The 12,014-nt window shown below is 41.8% G+C and overlaps 1 protein-coding gene across 2 annotated transcripts in view; it reads right to left on the bottom strand.

Moving 5' to 3' along the window:
* Positions 1 to 6,407: 6,407 nt before the first annotated feature.
* Positions 6,408 to 12,014, bottom strand: part of LOC107551335 (LIM domain and actin-binding protein 1-like) — a 24,211-nt gene continuing 18,604 nt past the window's right edge. The window contains exons 1-6 of one of the 2 annotated variants that reach the window (XM_016232910.1): positions 11,748 to 11,794; positions 11,107 to 11,190; positions 10,818 to 10,854; positions 10,404 to 10,480; positions 8,677 to 8,810; positions 6,411 to 7,949 (exon numbers count right to left, since the gene is read on the bottom strand). In XM_016232910.1, coding sequence (XP_016088396.1) covers positions 6,803 to 7,949; positions 8,677 to 8,810; positions 10,404 to 10,480; positions 10,818 to 10,854; positions 11,107 to 11,154 — 1,443 coding nt within the window. In that variant the 5' untranslated portion in view covers positions 11,155 to 11,190; positions 11,748 to 11,794 and the 3' untranslated portion in view covers positions 6,411 to 6,802. Of the gene's footprint in view, positions 7,950 to 8,676; positions 8,811 to 10,403; positions 10,481 to 10,817; positions 10,855 to 11,106; positions 11,191 to 11,747; positions 11,795 to 12,014 lie in introns of those variants that run through there. The other variant, XM_016232909.1, reaches the window with a different exon arrangement.

The following is a 12,014-nucleotide window of genomic DNA, read 5'->3' as shown; positions in this document are numbered from 1 at the left end:
CCTCCCATTGGTCTGCTGCGGCCTTTGCCCATCCCCACCCGCCCCATGTCCCATATTGCCCTGGACTTTGTTACTGGCCTCCCCTCCTCCAGGGGCAATACCTTGATATTGATGGTTGTGGACCATTTTTCGAAGGCGGCACACTTTATTCCTCAACCCAAATTGCCCTCTGCTAAGGAAACTGCTCTGGTGGTAGTCGATCACATCTTCAGGATTCATGGTCTTCCAAAGGACGTGGTCTCTGACAGGGGGCCCCAGTTCGTTTCACATTTTTGGAAGGAGTTCTGTCGTCTGATCTGTGCTTCTGCGAGTCTGACGTCGGGATTTCATCCGCAGACCGATGGGCAGTCCGAGCGAGCCAACCAGGATTTGGGGCGGATGCTCCGCTGTCTGGCATCACACGATCCCGCCTCCTGGAGCCAGCAGCTCACCTGCGCAGAGTATGCCCATAATACACTTCCTGTGGCGGCCACTGGTATGTCCCCTTTATAAAGTTCTATTGGTTTTCAGCCTCCTCTGTTTGCTTCACAGGAACCTGATGCCACGGTCCCCTCCGCCCAGGCCTTTGTCCAGAGGTGCAGGCGCACATGGGAAAGAGCCAGGAAGGCGCTCATTCGGGCGGGGAGACGTGCCAAGGTGGCAGCCGATCGTCGTCGGACTCCTGCACCCAAGTATGTTTGTGAGCAGAGGGTATGGCTTTCCACTAAGGACCTGCCCCTTAAGGTGCCAACACGCAAGCTGGCACCCAGGTTCTTAGGGCCATACCGCATTACTAAAGTTGTAAGTCCGGCGGCAGTGCGGCTCAGGCTCCCATCTGTCTTTGCTTGTGTCCACCCTGTCTTTCACGTGTCTCATGTCAAGCCTGTCATTTCTTCCCGTTTGAACCCAGATGTGTCTAGCACCTAGGTTCTTAGGGCCATACCGCATTACTAAAGTTTTAAGTCCAGCGGCAGTGCGGCTCAGGCTCCCATCTGTCTTTTCTCGTGTCCACCCTGTCTTTCACGTGTCTCGTGTCAAGCCTGTCATTTCTTCCCGTTTGAACCCAGGTGTGTCTGCTCCTCCCCCCCGTCTCATTGACGGTTCCCCTGTGTTCTCTGTTAGGAGGCTGTTGGACGCCAGAAGGCGTGGTAGGGGATACCAGTACCTTGTGGACTGGGAGGGGTACGGTCCTGAGGAGAGGTGCTGGGTGCCGTCTCGGGATATCTTGGACCGCTCCTTGATCGAGGATTTCCACCGCCGACAGGCCTCCACTGTTCCTGGAGCGTCCGGGGTCGCTCCCGGAGCCCTGGCTCTTGTCACTGTTGACTGTTATCCTGTTTTGTCTTGCCTATTTTCCTTAGCTTTTATTTCACTTTTGATATTAGGGGTTTTCTTTTGATCTAGCCCAGTTCCTTCTAGTTCCTAGTTTTGGCCCCAGCCGTTTAGTTTTGTGTTTGTTTTTCCCTTCTCCTCTGCCCTCTCCAGCCCCCCATCTGCCCTGGCTGCTGGACTCCCTTCTGTCTGCCTCCTGCTTCCTTCCCCTTGCTGCCCAGCGTTCCCTGCTCCCTCCTGGAGTTCCTCTCCCTCTCCCTCCCACCATCGCCATTTTCTGGCACCTGGAATTATTTGGAGAGCTGGACTGTCTCGTTGCTCGTGGACTGTTACTCGCGGCCATTTGCTCTGGAAACCCCCTTTTCCTAGATACCTGCTTTTGAGCTGACTTTCTCTTCCCCGGACCTGGTTGGGATCTCTCCAGATTACCCTCTCGGACAGTGGCTTCGTTCCTGTTTCTTTTGAATCTCAATAAAATCCTTGTTATCCCTGCAACTGATTCCTCTTCCTTTACCACCCCTGACACACTGGTCTTTTGGAGAACTGTGCTAACACAATATGAATTTGGGGCATTTAAGTGTTCAAATAGGCTTAGAGCGTGGCAAGGTAACACTTGGATAAAAGGGAAAAAAAATGAGTGAACAAGGTCTCTGTGGCTCATCTACTTGACATGGTCTCTGTTGACATTCATGGCTATAGAGGTCGTATCTAGATGCTGACCCAACATCTGGTCTGGATACGGACAGGTTAAAGTGATGGGTCTTTAATCTAGATTCAAACTGACAGTGTGTCTGCCTCCCCGAGCAGTGTTAGCAGGGCCTAAGTAACCCGAGACGTTCTTCAACCACTCAGCGCACTCAATCACCAGAATTCTAATCAGTCACACCTGTCACAGATCACCTCGTCACCCAGCCAGCACTATATAAGCACACACTACCCACCTTCTCATTGTCTCCCTCGTGGATTAAGGACTCAAAATCTGTGCTCTACTTACCTGCGATCTCGACTTACCTCCTTCCAAGATCTCCTTTGTCTCCCTTGTGTTCTCCAGCGTCTCTCTTGATCTCCTCATTCCTCACCTGCAATACTTAACCTGTCCCCAGCTGCTGGCAACTGCCATCATCGCATCTGGTAAGTGTGTGCTCTCCGACTCTGGTAACGCAAAGAAAAGTTTCATCCGTATCCTCATTGATTACCCCAAGAATGTTTATTTACCTGGACTCTCCTGCCAGTAGCCATTGCTACAAAACTGCTAATAAACACCTGTTGGTTTTAGGTATTTTCTTGCCTCTGAGTCTGGTTTTCTTTAACAGAAGACCAGACCGTAACAGTATGAACCCGACAGGTGTGAATCCCTTCCAGGAGCTGGTGGATTCCCTCCGCAATGTCCTCAGCACACCGGCTTTCATACCCACCACACCCCCAGTACCAGTTCCTGCACCAGCACCAGCATCTTCTTCGGCTCCCATCTACACTGCCAGTCCCATGGTCAATCCAGCGGCCTACTCTGGCTTGACGGATGAATGCAACCAGTTCCTTCTACAGTGTTTGTCAGTTGGAAAATGATACAGCTGCATCTCTGAGGTGAGCAGAGCTAAAATCTCCTTAATTCGGTCTCTACTCACAAGTTGAGCACTCCAGTGGGCTGAATCTTTATGGCAGCAAGATGGACCAGTGACCCATTCACTTGAAGCCTTTACTGCCCATTTCCAAGAAGTATTCGGGAAACCAGTTGGAGGTTTCGCCATCGCAGAATAATTACATCGTCTACATCAAGGCAAGAGCTCCATTTAGGATTATGCTCTTCGATTCAGAAACCTAGCAGCTTCCAGTGGATGGAATGAGCACTACCTGTTAAAGGATATATTCCATTGCTCCCATGGGACCGTAGGCTCGACAGGATGGGGTAAAAATGGGCTTGGGGGAGATAATAACAGCATGGGAAGATCATCTGCCATCCTCGTCTTGTACTTGGGCTTACCCCCCCACCCCGTCAACTTCCTTCACATCACTTAAATGCATGAAAACATTTAAATGTCAATGTCACTTCCCATTCTCTGCCAGCGCGCTGCATGTGTGTTCACTACTCACTGCTGTGTGTGCACTTGGATGGGTGTAATTCAGAGTATGGGACACCATACTTGGCTGCATTTCACTCACTCATTCACTTAATGCTTTATTATACAGGGCATTAATATTTATAACTCGTACGTAAATCATTCACAAGTCTCATGAATAAATATGAAGTGAATGAATAAGGTCTTTTTGCATCATGACTTTTTCTTTTTTTTTTTTTAAACCGAGTGATATGATGACACAACGGTAATGAGTCTAAAAACGAATACAATGGCCTTCAATCTCCACCATAATCATGAATAAATATGAAGTGAATGAATAAGGTCTTTTTGCATCATGACTTTTTCTTTTTTTTTTTTTAAACCGAGTGATATGATGACACAACGGTAATGAGTCTAAAAACGAATACAATGGCCTTCAATCTCCACCATACAATAACTTTATATAAATTAAGCTTGTTTTTTTTTTTTTTTTTTTTTTTTAATTTGAGTTGAAATTGCTCACTATTTTACAGGTATTTGCATGAAAGTTACACTTCTAATTTATGGAGCTATTACTCCATATAAATGAGTTTTAATGCATTTGTAAATGTATTAGTCATTAATGAACCGCATTACAAGTTTTTACAACTGAAACCTTAATATAAAACGTTACCATTATGTTTGGATTTAGAGTTTCAGGTACACTGTGAAGACATATAGAGCATGTTTTTGCTGTCTAACTCAAGCCACGCCTCCAAAACACATGAACACGCACAGGCAGACCAGAGACAGCATTGGTGGAAAGTTGAATGCAATGCTGTCAGATTACCTCATGTCTCATTCACAGGTAAGAAAACATTACAGTACAAAGCGTATAATAGGCGTTCCCCATAGCGACCCCTAGAGGACGCAGTGTCTCGTTCCCTAATCAGGGAACCATGGGTATATAAGTAACCCGAGACGTTCTTCAACCACTCAGCGCACTCAATCACCAGAATTCTAATCAGTCACACCTGTCACAGATCACCTCGTCACCCAGCCAGCACTATATAAGCACACACTACCCACCTTCTCATTGTCTCCCTCGTGGATTAAGGACTCAAAATCTGTGCTCTACTTACCTGCGATCTCGACTTACCTCCTTCCAAGATCTCCTTTGTCTCCCTTGTGTTCTCCAGCGTCTCTCTTGATCTCCTCACTCCTCACCTGCAATACTTAACCTGTCCCCAGCTGCTGGCAACTGCCATCATCGCATCTGGTAAGTGTGTGCTCTCCGACTCTGGTAACGCAAAGAAAAGTTTCATCCGTATCCTCATTGATTACCCCAAGAATGTTTATTTACCTGGACTCTCCTGCCAGTAGCCATTGCTACAAAACTGCTAATAAACACCTGTTGGTTTTAGGTATTTTCTTGCCTCTGAGTCTGGTTTTCTTTAACAGAAGACCAGACCGTAACAGTATGAACCCGACAGGTGTGAATCCCTTCCAGGAGCTGGTGGATTCCCTCCGCAATGTCCTCAGCACACCGGCTTTCATACCCACCACACCCCCAGTACCAGTTCCTGCACCAGCACCAGCATCTTCTTCGGCTCCCATCTACACTGCCAGTCCCATGGTCAATCCAGCGGCCTACTCTGGCTTGACGGATGAATGCAACCAGTTCCTTCTACAGTGTTTGTCAGTTGGAAAATGATACAGCTGCATCTCTGAGGTGAGCAGAGCTAAAATCTCCTTAATTCGGTCTCTACTCACAAGTTGAGCACTCCAGTGGGCTGAATCTTTATGGCAGCAAGATGGACCAGTGACCCATTCACTTGAAGCCTTTACTGCCCATTTCCAAGAAGTATTCGGGAAACCAGTTGGAGGTTTCGCCATCGCAGAATAATTACATCGTCTACATCAAGGCAAGAGCTCCATTTAGGATTATGCTCTTCGATTCAGAAACCTAGCAGCTTCCAGTGGATGGAATGAGCACTACCTGTTAAAGGATATATTCCATTGCTCCCATGGGACCGTAGGCTCGACAGGATGGGGTAAAAATGGGCTTGGGGGAGATAATAACAGCATGGGAAGATCATCTGCCATCCTCGTCTTGTACTTGGGCTTACCCCCCCACCCCGTCAACTTCCTTCACATCACTTAAATGCATGAAAACATTTAAATGTCAATGTCACTTCCCATTCTCTGCCAGCGCGCTGCATGTGTGTTCACTACTCACTGCTGTGTGTGCACTTGGATGGGTGTAATTCAGAGTATGGGACACCATACTTGGCTGCATTTCACTCACTCATTCACTTAATGCTTTATTATACAGGGCATTAATATTTATAACTCGTACGTAAATCATTCACAAGTCTCATGAATAAATATGAAGTGAATGAATAAGGTCTTTTTGCATCATGACTTTTTCTTTTTTTTTTTTTAAACCGAGTGATATGATGACACAACGGTAATGAGTCTAAAAACGAATACAATGGCCTTCAATCTCCACCATAATTTTTTTTTTTTGTGGATTCATGGTATAAATAAAGAATCTGATTTACTTTGAATAACTTCATATAAATTAAGCTGCTTTTTTTTTTTTTTTTTAATTTGAGTTGAAATTGCTCACTATTTTACAGGTATTTGCATGAAAGTTACACTTCTAATTTATGGAGCTATTACTCCATATAAATGAGTTTTAATGCATTTGTAAATGTATTAGTCATTAATGAACCGCTTTACAAGTTTTTACAACTGAAACCTTAATATAAAACGTTACCATTATGTTTGGATTTAGAGTTTCAGGTACACTGTGAAGACATATAGAGCATGTTTTTGCTGTCTAACTCAAGCCACGCCTCCAAAACACATGAACACGCACAGGCAGACCAGAGACAGCATTGGTGGAAAGTTGAATGCAATGCTGTCAGATTACCTCATGTCTCATTCACAGGTAAGAAAACATTACAGTACAAAGCGTATAATAACATTTTATCATTCAACATAAAACTGAAATTATGCACTTTATATCCCCAATTTCAGTGAAATAATGTTTATTGTGTACTTGCTTAATAATCTCAATATGATCAATAATCATTAAAACAGTAGAAAATGTTTTAAAATATGGACTAGGAGAGTAACTAAAACTGTTGATTAAACTGTCAAAGGCTGAAAATAAGAGAAAATTTGTTAATTGGGATCAACACAAAATATTCTTCGATTAATAAACAACAATAGTGATTTAAAACTTTTTGTAAACCAGTAATTTTTACAGCAACCAAAAGAAAACATGGATGGCAAAGAACAAAATACAAAAAAAATAGCATGTTCCAAGAAAGAAGTTTAAAGAAAAAGATGTCCTGTACCATAGTACTTGGTTTTTTTTTTATGTTGAATTTATACCAGTTGCATTTTCAGAGAAAATAAATGGAAGGGATTGATGACATATATTGTCAAACTATTGCCACCTCCTCTTCCTCGTTGTCGTCATCTTCATAGTAGCGATTCCTCTTGATCATCTCCTCTACAGTCAGGGACTCCTCAGCCTCCTCGCCATCCCAGAAGCCCACATCCTGGGATTTCATATGGGCTTTTTCTTCCACAGTTGGAGAGCATGTGTCCTGGGAAGACTGGAGCTCAGGAGAAGTGCTTAAGCATTTCACCGGTTTTTCCTCATCTTCCACATTGCCTTTCGGAACCTCATGTTGTTGTTGTAGCTCAGGCTCCTTTTTTGTTAGTTGAGTAAGAGACTCTTTATTTGTTTGTTGTAGACCAGATTCATTTTTTGTTTGTTGCGTCGGTTTGAGAATAGAGGAGGGCATCTTTTCTGTACTATCAAGTTTGGCAGGACTCTCAACGTTCTCCTTGGATTGGCTTTCACTGTCCTTTGTCTTTTCATCTGGGATTCTTGCCTCTTCCTGCACTTCAGTTTTGTCTTTCACTTTTGACCGTGAATGAAGATCCTCCAGTGAGCCTCGTCTGACCAAAGCAACCTTGTGAGATAATTGTGACTCTTGTTTTGAAGCATTGGATAATGCTAAGCTTGGTGCCACAGAAAAAGGACGGCTCCGCTCTTTGAGTGAGGAACTACGTCGAAGACTTTTCAGTTCTGCTCTTTCATGGCTCCGCTGAGCAGATGGAGCTTCCTCCTCTGGAGGCCACTTTGCTCTGAAAAGCTTGGATGAACCCTTTCCAACTTCAGTGACTGGACTGGACTGGATGGAGCTTCCATCACTGTCTGCAGGAGGTGGCCACGCAACTCTCAGTTTTCTTGTTTCCACAGAAGGGGTTTGTAGTTTTTCCGTTGAGCTGGTTTGACTTTTTGTCTCTAGAGCTGCAGCGAGGCCAGTTAATTTGACCAGTTGTGACTCCTCCACTTTAGGGCACAACTGTTCTGTAGGCTTCACTAACACGGAGTCTACCACAAAGGGCTTTGAGTTTTCATCTCTCTCAGGTTCCTCTTCGTTTGTTCGTGGTGTCCACATTTCCTTGTGTGGTCGATGGCCAAATCCCTCATCATAGTTGCCCTTAGACTTGAATAGCTGGCTGAAGTGAGGTTTACAGTAGATGTCTCCATGTAGGGAAGCATAAGTCCCCAAACTGAAATAAACGGGACACGAAAGAAGACGTATTATTTCCATATGAAGGATATCTAAAATCTGACCTCAGTAGGTTGTTGAAGTTTACTAATATTGACTAATTATTTTAATACATAGACTGAGGATGTCAAAAATGATAAATTATAAAACTAGTTTATTAACATTGTTTAATTGAGTTTGCTTTAGTTTGTATTATTTCACATTTAAAATGTTTCATTCATAATAATGTTTAAAGGTAAATCCAACCTCACAGAACATAAACATAACAGTAGCAACAACAGAGTCCTGCTACAGGGAGACGGAAGGACAGCTTCCTTCAAGTGACACACCATGTGACCTCCCCAAAATGTCTGGGAGCTTGCAAATGCCTTGTTGGAAGAGTGGAGTCACACCACAAAGCAAGAACTGGCAAATCTGGTGCATCTGTTTGTCAAATGTCTTTGAAACTCATGTCCTCTGTTTATGTTTACTGATAAAAGTGAAACTGATCAATGTGAATAAAAGCTTAAAGTAGTAGCTCCGTAGATTGGCAATAGAGGGACAGAAATCTCTATTCAAAATATCGTCCTTTGTGTTAAGAAGATGAACAAAACTCCTATGGGTTTGGAACAACATGAGGGTGAGTAAACAATGACAGCATTTTCATTTTAGGGTGAAATCTCATTTAAGTTGTATTGAAACCACAGAATATTCCTTAAGAGATCAGAGTAATTTAAAACAAAACTGACCTGAGTTTGGTACTACAAAAGCCACAGCGGAAGCAACTCTTGTGGTAAATCTGCTGATTAGCAACAAGTTTCTCCAATGGGTAAACGGTCTTTAGGCAGGACACACATCTTTCATGGACAGGCAGATGAAGTTTCTGTCCAGAGAAACACAAGAGTTATAACCATCTTATCAGCAATGAAATTCAGTATTTAGTATGAATACCAGACTTCTATGGTATAAAATCTCATGTTCCATACTAGCAGTTAACAGACTGTCCCAAAATCTTTGAAGGAATTTAATGTTCATATTCTATTCTCTACCACAGACAAACGGTATTGTTTTTGACTTTGTATTTGATTATTACACTCAGGTCCGGAAGTATTTGGACACTGACAGCGTTTTTGTGCTTTTGCCTTTATACACCACTACAATGGATTTGAAATATAACAATCAAGATGTGATTGAAGTGCAGACTTTTAGCTTTATTTTAAGAGGTTCCACAAAAAAATATGACATTTACCATTTAGGAGTTACAACTATTTTAAGCAAAGTGCCTCCATTTTCAGGGGCTCAATAGTATTTGGACAGTTGACTAAAAAGAGGTTAATTGACCAGGTGCTGTCCATTCCCTCGTTACTTCAAGAAAAATTAAGCAGATAAAAGATCTGAAGTTGAAATAAGGCATCAAATTGGCATTTGGAAGCTGTTTGACTGGAGCTACCAATATGAAGTCCAAAGAGATCTCGATGAAAGTGAAGGAGACCATCCTTGAGCTGAACAAAACAACATAAATCAATAAGAGAGATAGCAAAAACCTTAGGTGTGGCCAGGTCAACGGTTGGCTACATTCTCAAAGGGCGCAAGCCCATGTGAAAAGTTTTACATTTCGCTGCATTCCAAAGTTCAAGCTTGGTGAACTCTGACCTATGAATTCACATCACTGGAAGCTGTGTGACCAACAGCAGATTGATACGTCACAGCATGACCTTTGTAGCTGGATTTAAAAGAACATACATTTAAAACTGCAGCACTGCAGGAAAGTGGAGTAGATTGTACATTTTTACATTTTACATGAATTATTATATGTTATGTGTTGAATTAAAGTTTAAGATGCTGCATAGTGTGACGTCATATGCTACAAAACTGATAGGAAGCAGCTTCACAGCGCAGATGGATAATGACCCTAAACATACTGTGAAAGGAACTCAAGACTTTTTGAAGGCAAAGATATGGAATATTCTTCAATGGCCTGATCTCAATCAAATAGAGCATGCTTTTCAGTTACTGAAGACAAGACTGAAGGCACAAAGACCTACAAACAAGCAGCAACTCAAGGTGGCTGCAATGAAGACCTGGAAAAGCATCTCCAGGGAGGAAACTCAGAATATGGTGGTGTCCATGGGCTCCAGACTACAGGCAGTCATTGACTGCAAAGGATTTTCATCCAAATATTAAAATTGTGCTTAAATTTACAATTATGTCACTTTGTCCACATACTACTGAGCCCCTGAAAATGGAGGTAGTTTGCTTAAAATGGCTGTAACTCCTAAATGGTAAATGTCATATTTTTGTGGAACCCCTTAAAATAAAGCTAAAAGTCTGCACTTTAATCACATCTTGATTGTTTTATTTCAAATCCATTGTAGTGGTGTATAAAAGCAAAAGCACAAAAACTCAGTGACCGAATGCAGGTAGAAGTAAGCTTTTGTGTTTAAGATAAATAGAAATGAGTTTGTAGGCCACAGACCCTGGCCACTTTAGGAGGCTGCTTGTTCTCTGCTACAGGAGCTGCCCCACTAGGGCTCGATGTGTGTACATGCTCTCCTAAAGGAAACACAAATAAATGACAGATCACTACATACTCTACACTACTGTACACTATATACTGTAGCTATCTTTAGCACTAGAGAGCAATATCATGAGACAATGATTCATTTTATGTCTTAGCATTGCAAGCATGTGAAATTAAAGAAAATTGTAAGGTATGTTTATTTGCTAAACAATTACTTCCTCATTCACCATGTTGGTCTGGTTTTTCTTTTCTTTCAGCTTTCATAGTTTTTAAGGTTAAAGGCATGTCTGCATATAACCATAACTCGCTATTTATAAAATCAGCTCATAGTTTCAGTTTAGAATTGTAATCATAGAACAATGGACTCACCATTGATCTTTGTGCAGTTTGACTCAGGGAGTGTGCTCTGTATCAAATCATACAGAAAGAAAAAACAAACAATTATGTAAACAGGAGTCTTGTTAAATCTTAAGGTAATCACAAGGTAAACAATTTAATATTTTGACAAACATATATTATACATAACATCATGAAAGATTCACCTGTAAATTATGTGTAAATAGTGTAAATAATGTTAAATTCAGTATTAATACATCATTGAGAGATGTTTGTCTATTTAGTTTATTTAGACTAGATTTAGAAGGAAATCAGAATGTACCACTATCTGTCTATCACCAGCAGGTGGCGAAATCTCCTTATGATCCATGGAGGGAACACTTTCCTCTGTTTCTGACTGGTTTGCCTGAAACAAATGCAATCACTTCAAATCACCATACTTTAAAAAGAATCCAATAATGTATAAATAAATCAACATAATGCATATGTTACATGTGACTTACCACACATTTTCTCACCCTAAGGGATTTACAGTACCACCACACTTACTATCTTCTAATTCTTGAATGTATATGCCCTTGATTATTGGAAGTTTATTATTATTATTATTATTATTATTATTATTATTATTTGCTGTGGCATTAGTTGTTCTGGAAAGGATGATGAATATGTGAAAGAGGATTCTTAAACTCTGCAGTTACATCATTCCTATCATGCAGTTCATTTTCACGAAACCGTTATTTGAAACCGTCATGAAAGCACTTAGTTTAGCATAGTAATGGATATGAAAATGTTAATTTATTTGGTCTTAGAGAAACGGATCTGCTAGGCTGCTGCTGCTTCTGTTGATTATTGCTGCAACTGCAAAACAAGTACAAAAACTTGCTATTGCCAATACACAGACACACTGCTGTGGGTATATAAGACATACTGCTGCTGCACAAATAACATACATGAAATTACCCCTAGCAGATACCCCTATACAGGTGGAGCTGGGGGAGGTGGATGGTTTTTGAGAGGGTTTCAAGAATTGCTTAAAGCAAACACTGAACCGAACCATTTAAATGTTCATTAGCAGGCTAATTGACTACATATGCAACTGACACCAATCAGCTTGTGCCATGTGGTGATAATGTGATAGCTAGCAAGTTGCATTAAGGACCTATCAGCCTTCGCCATATATATATATATATATATATATATATATATATATATATATATATATATGAG

Source organism: Sinocyclocheilus grahami, unplaced genomic scaffold (assembly GCF_001515645.1).
Source record: "Sinocyclocheilus grahami isolate Dianchi unplaced genomic scaffold, SAMN03320097.WGS_v1.1 scaffold420.1, whole genome shotgun sequence".
NCBI lineage: Eukaryota > Metazoa > Chordata > Actinopteri > Cypriniformes > Cyprinidae > Sinocyclocheilus > Sinocyclocheilus grahami.
The sequence above is the reverse complement of the archived record's forward strand: the minus strand, read 5'-3'. Positions and strand labels throughout refer to the sequence as shown.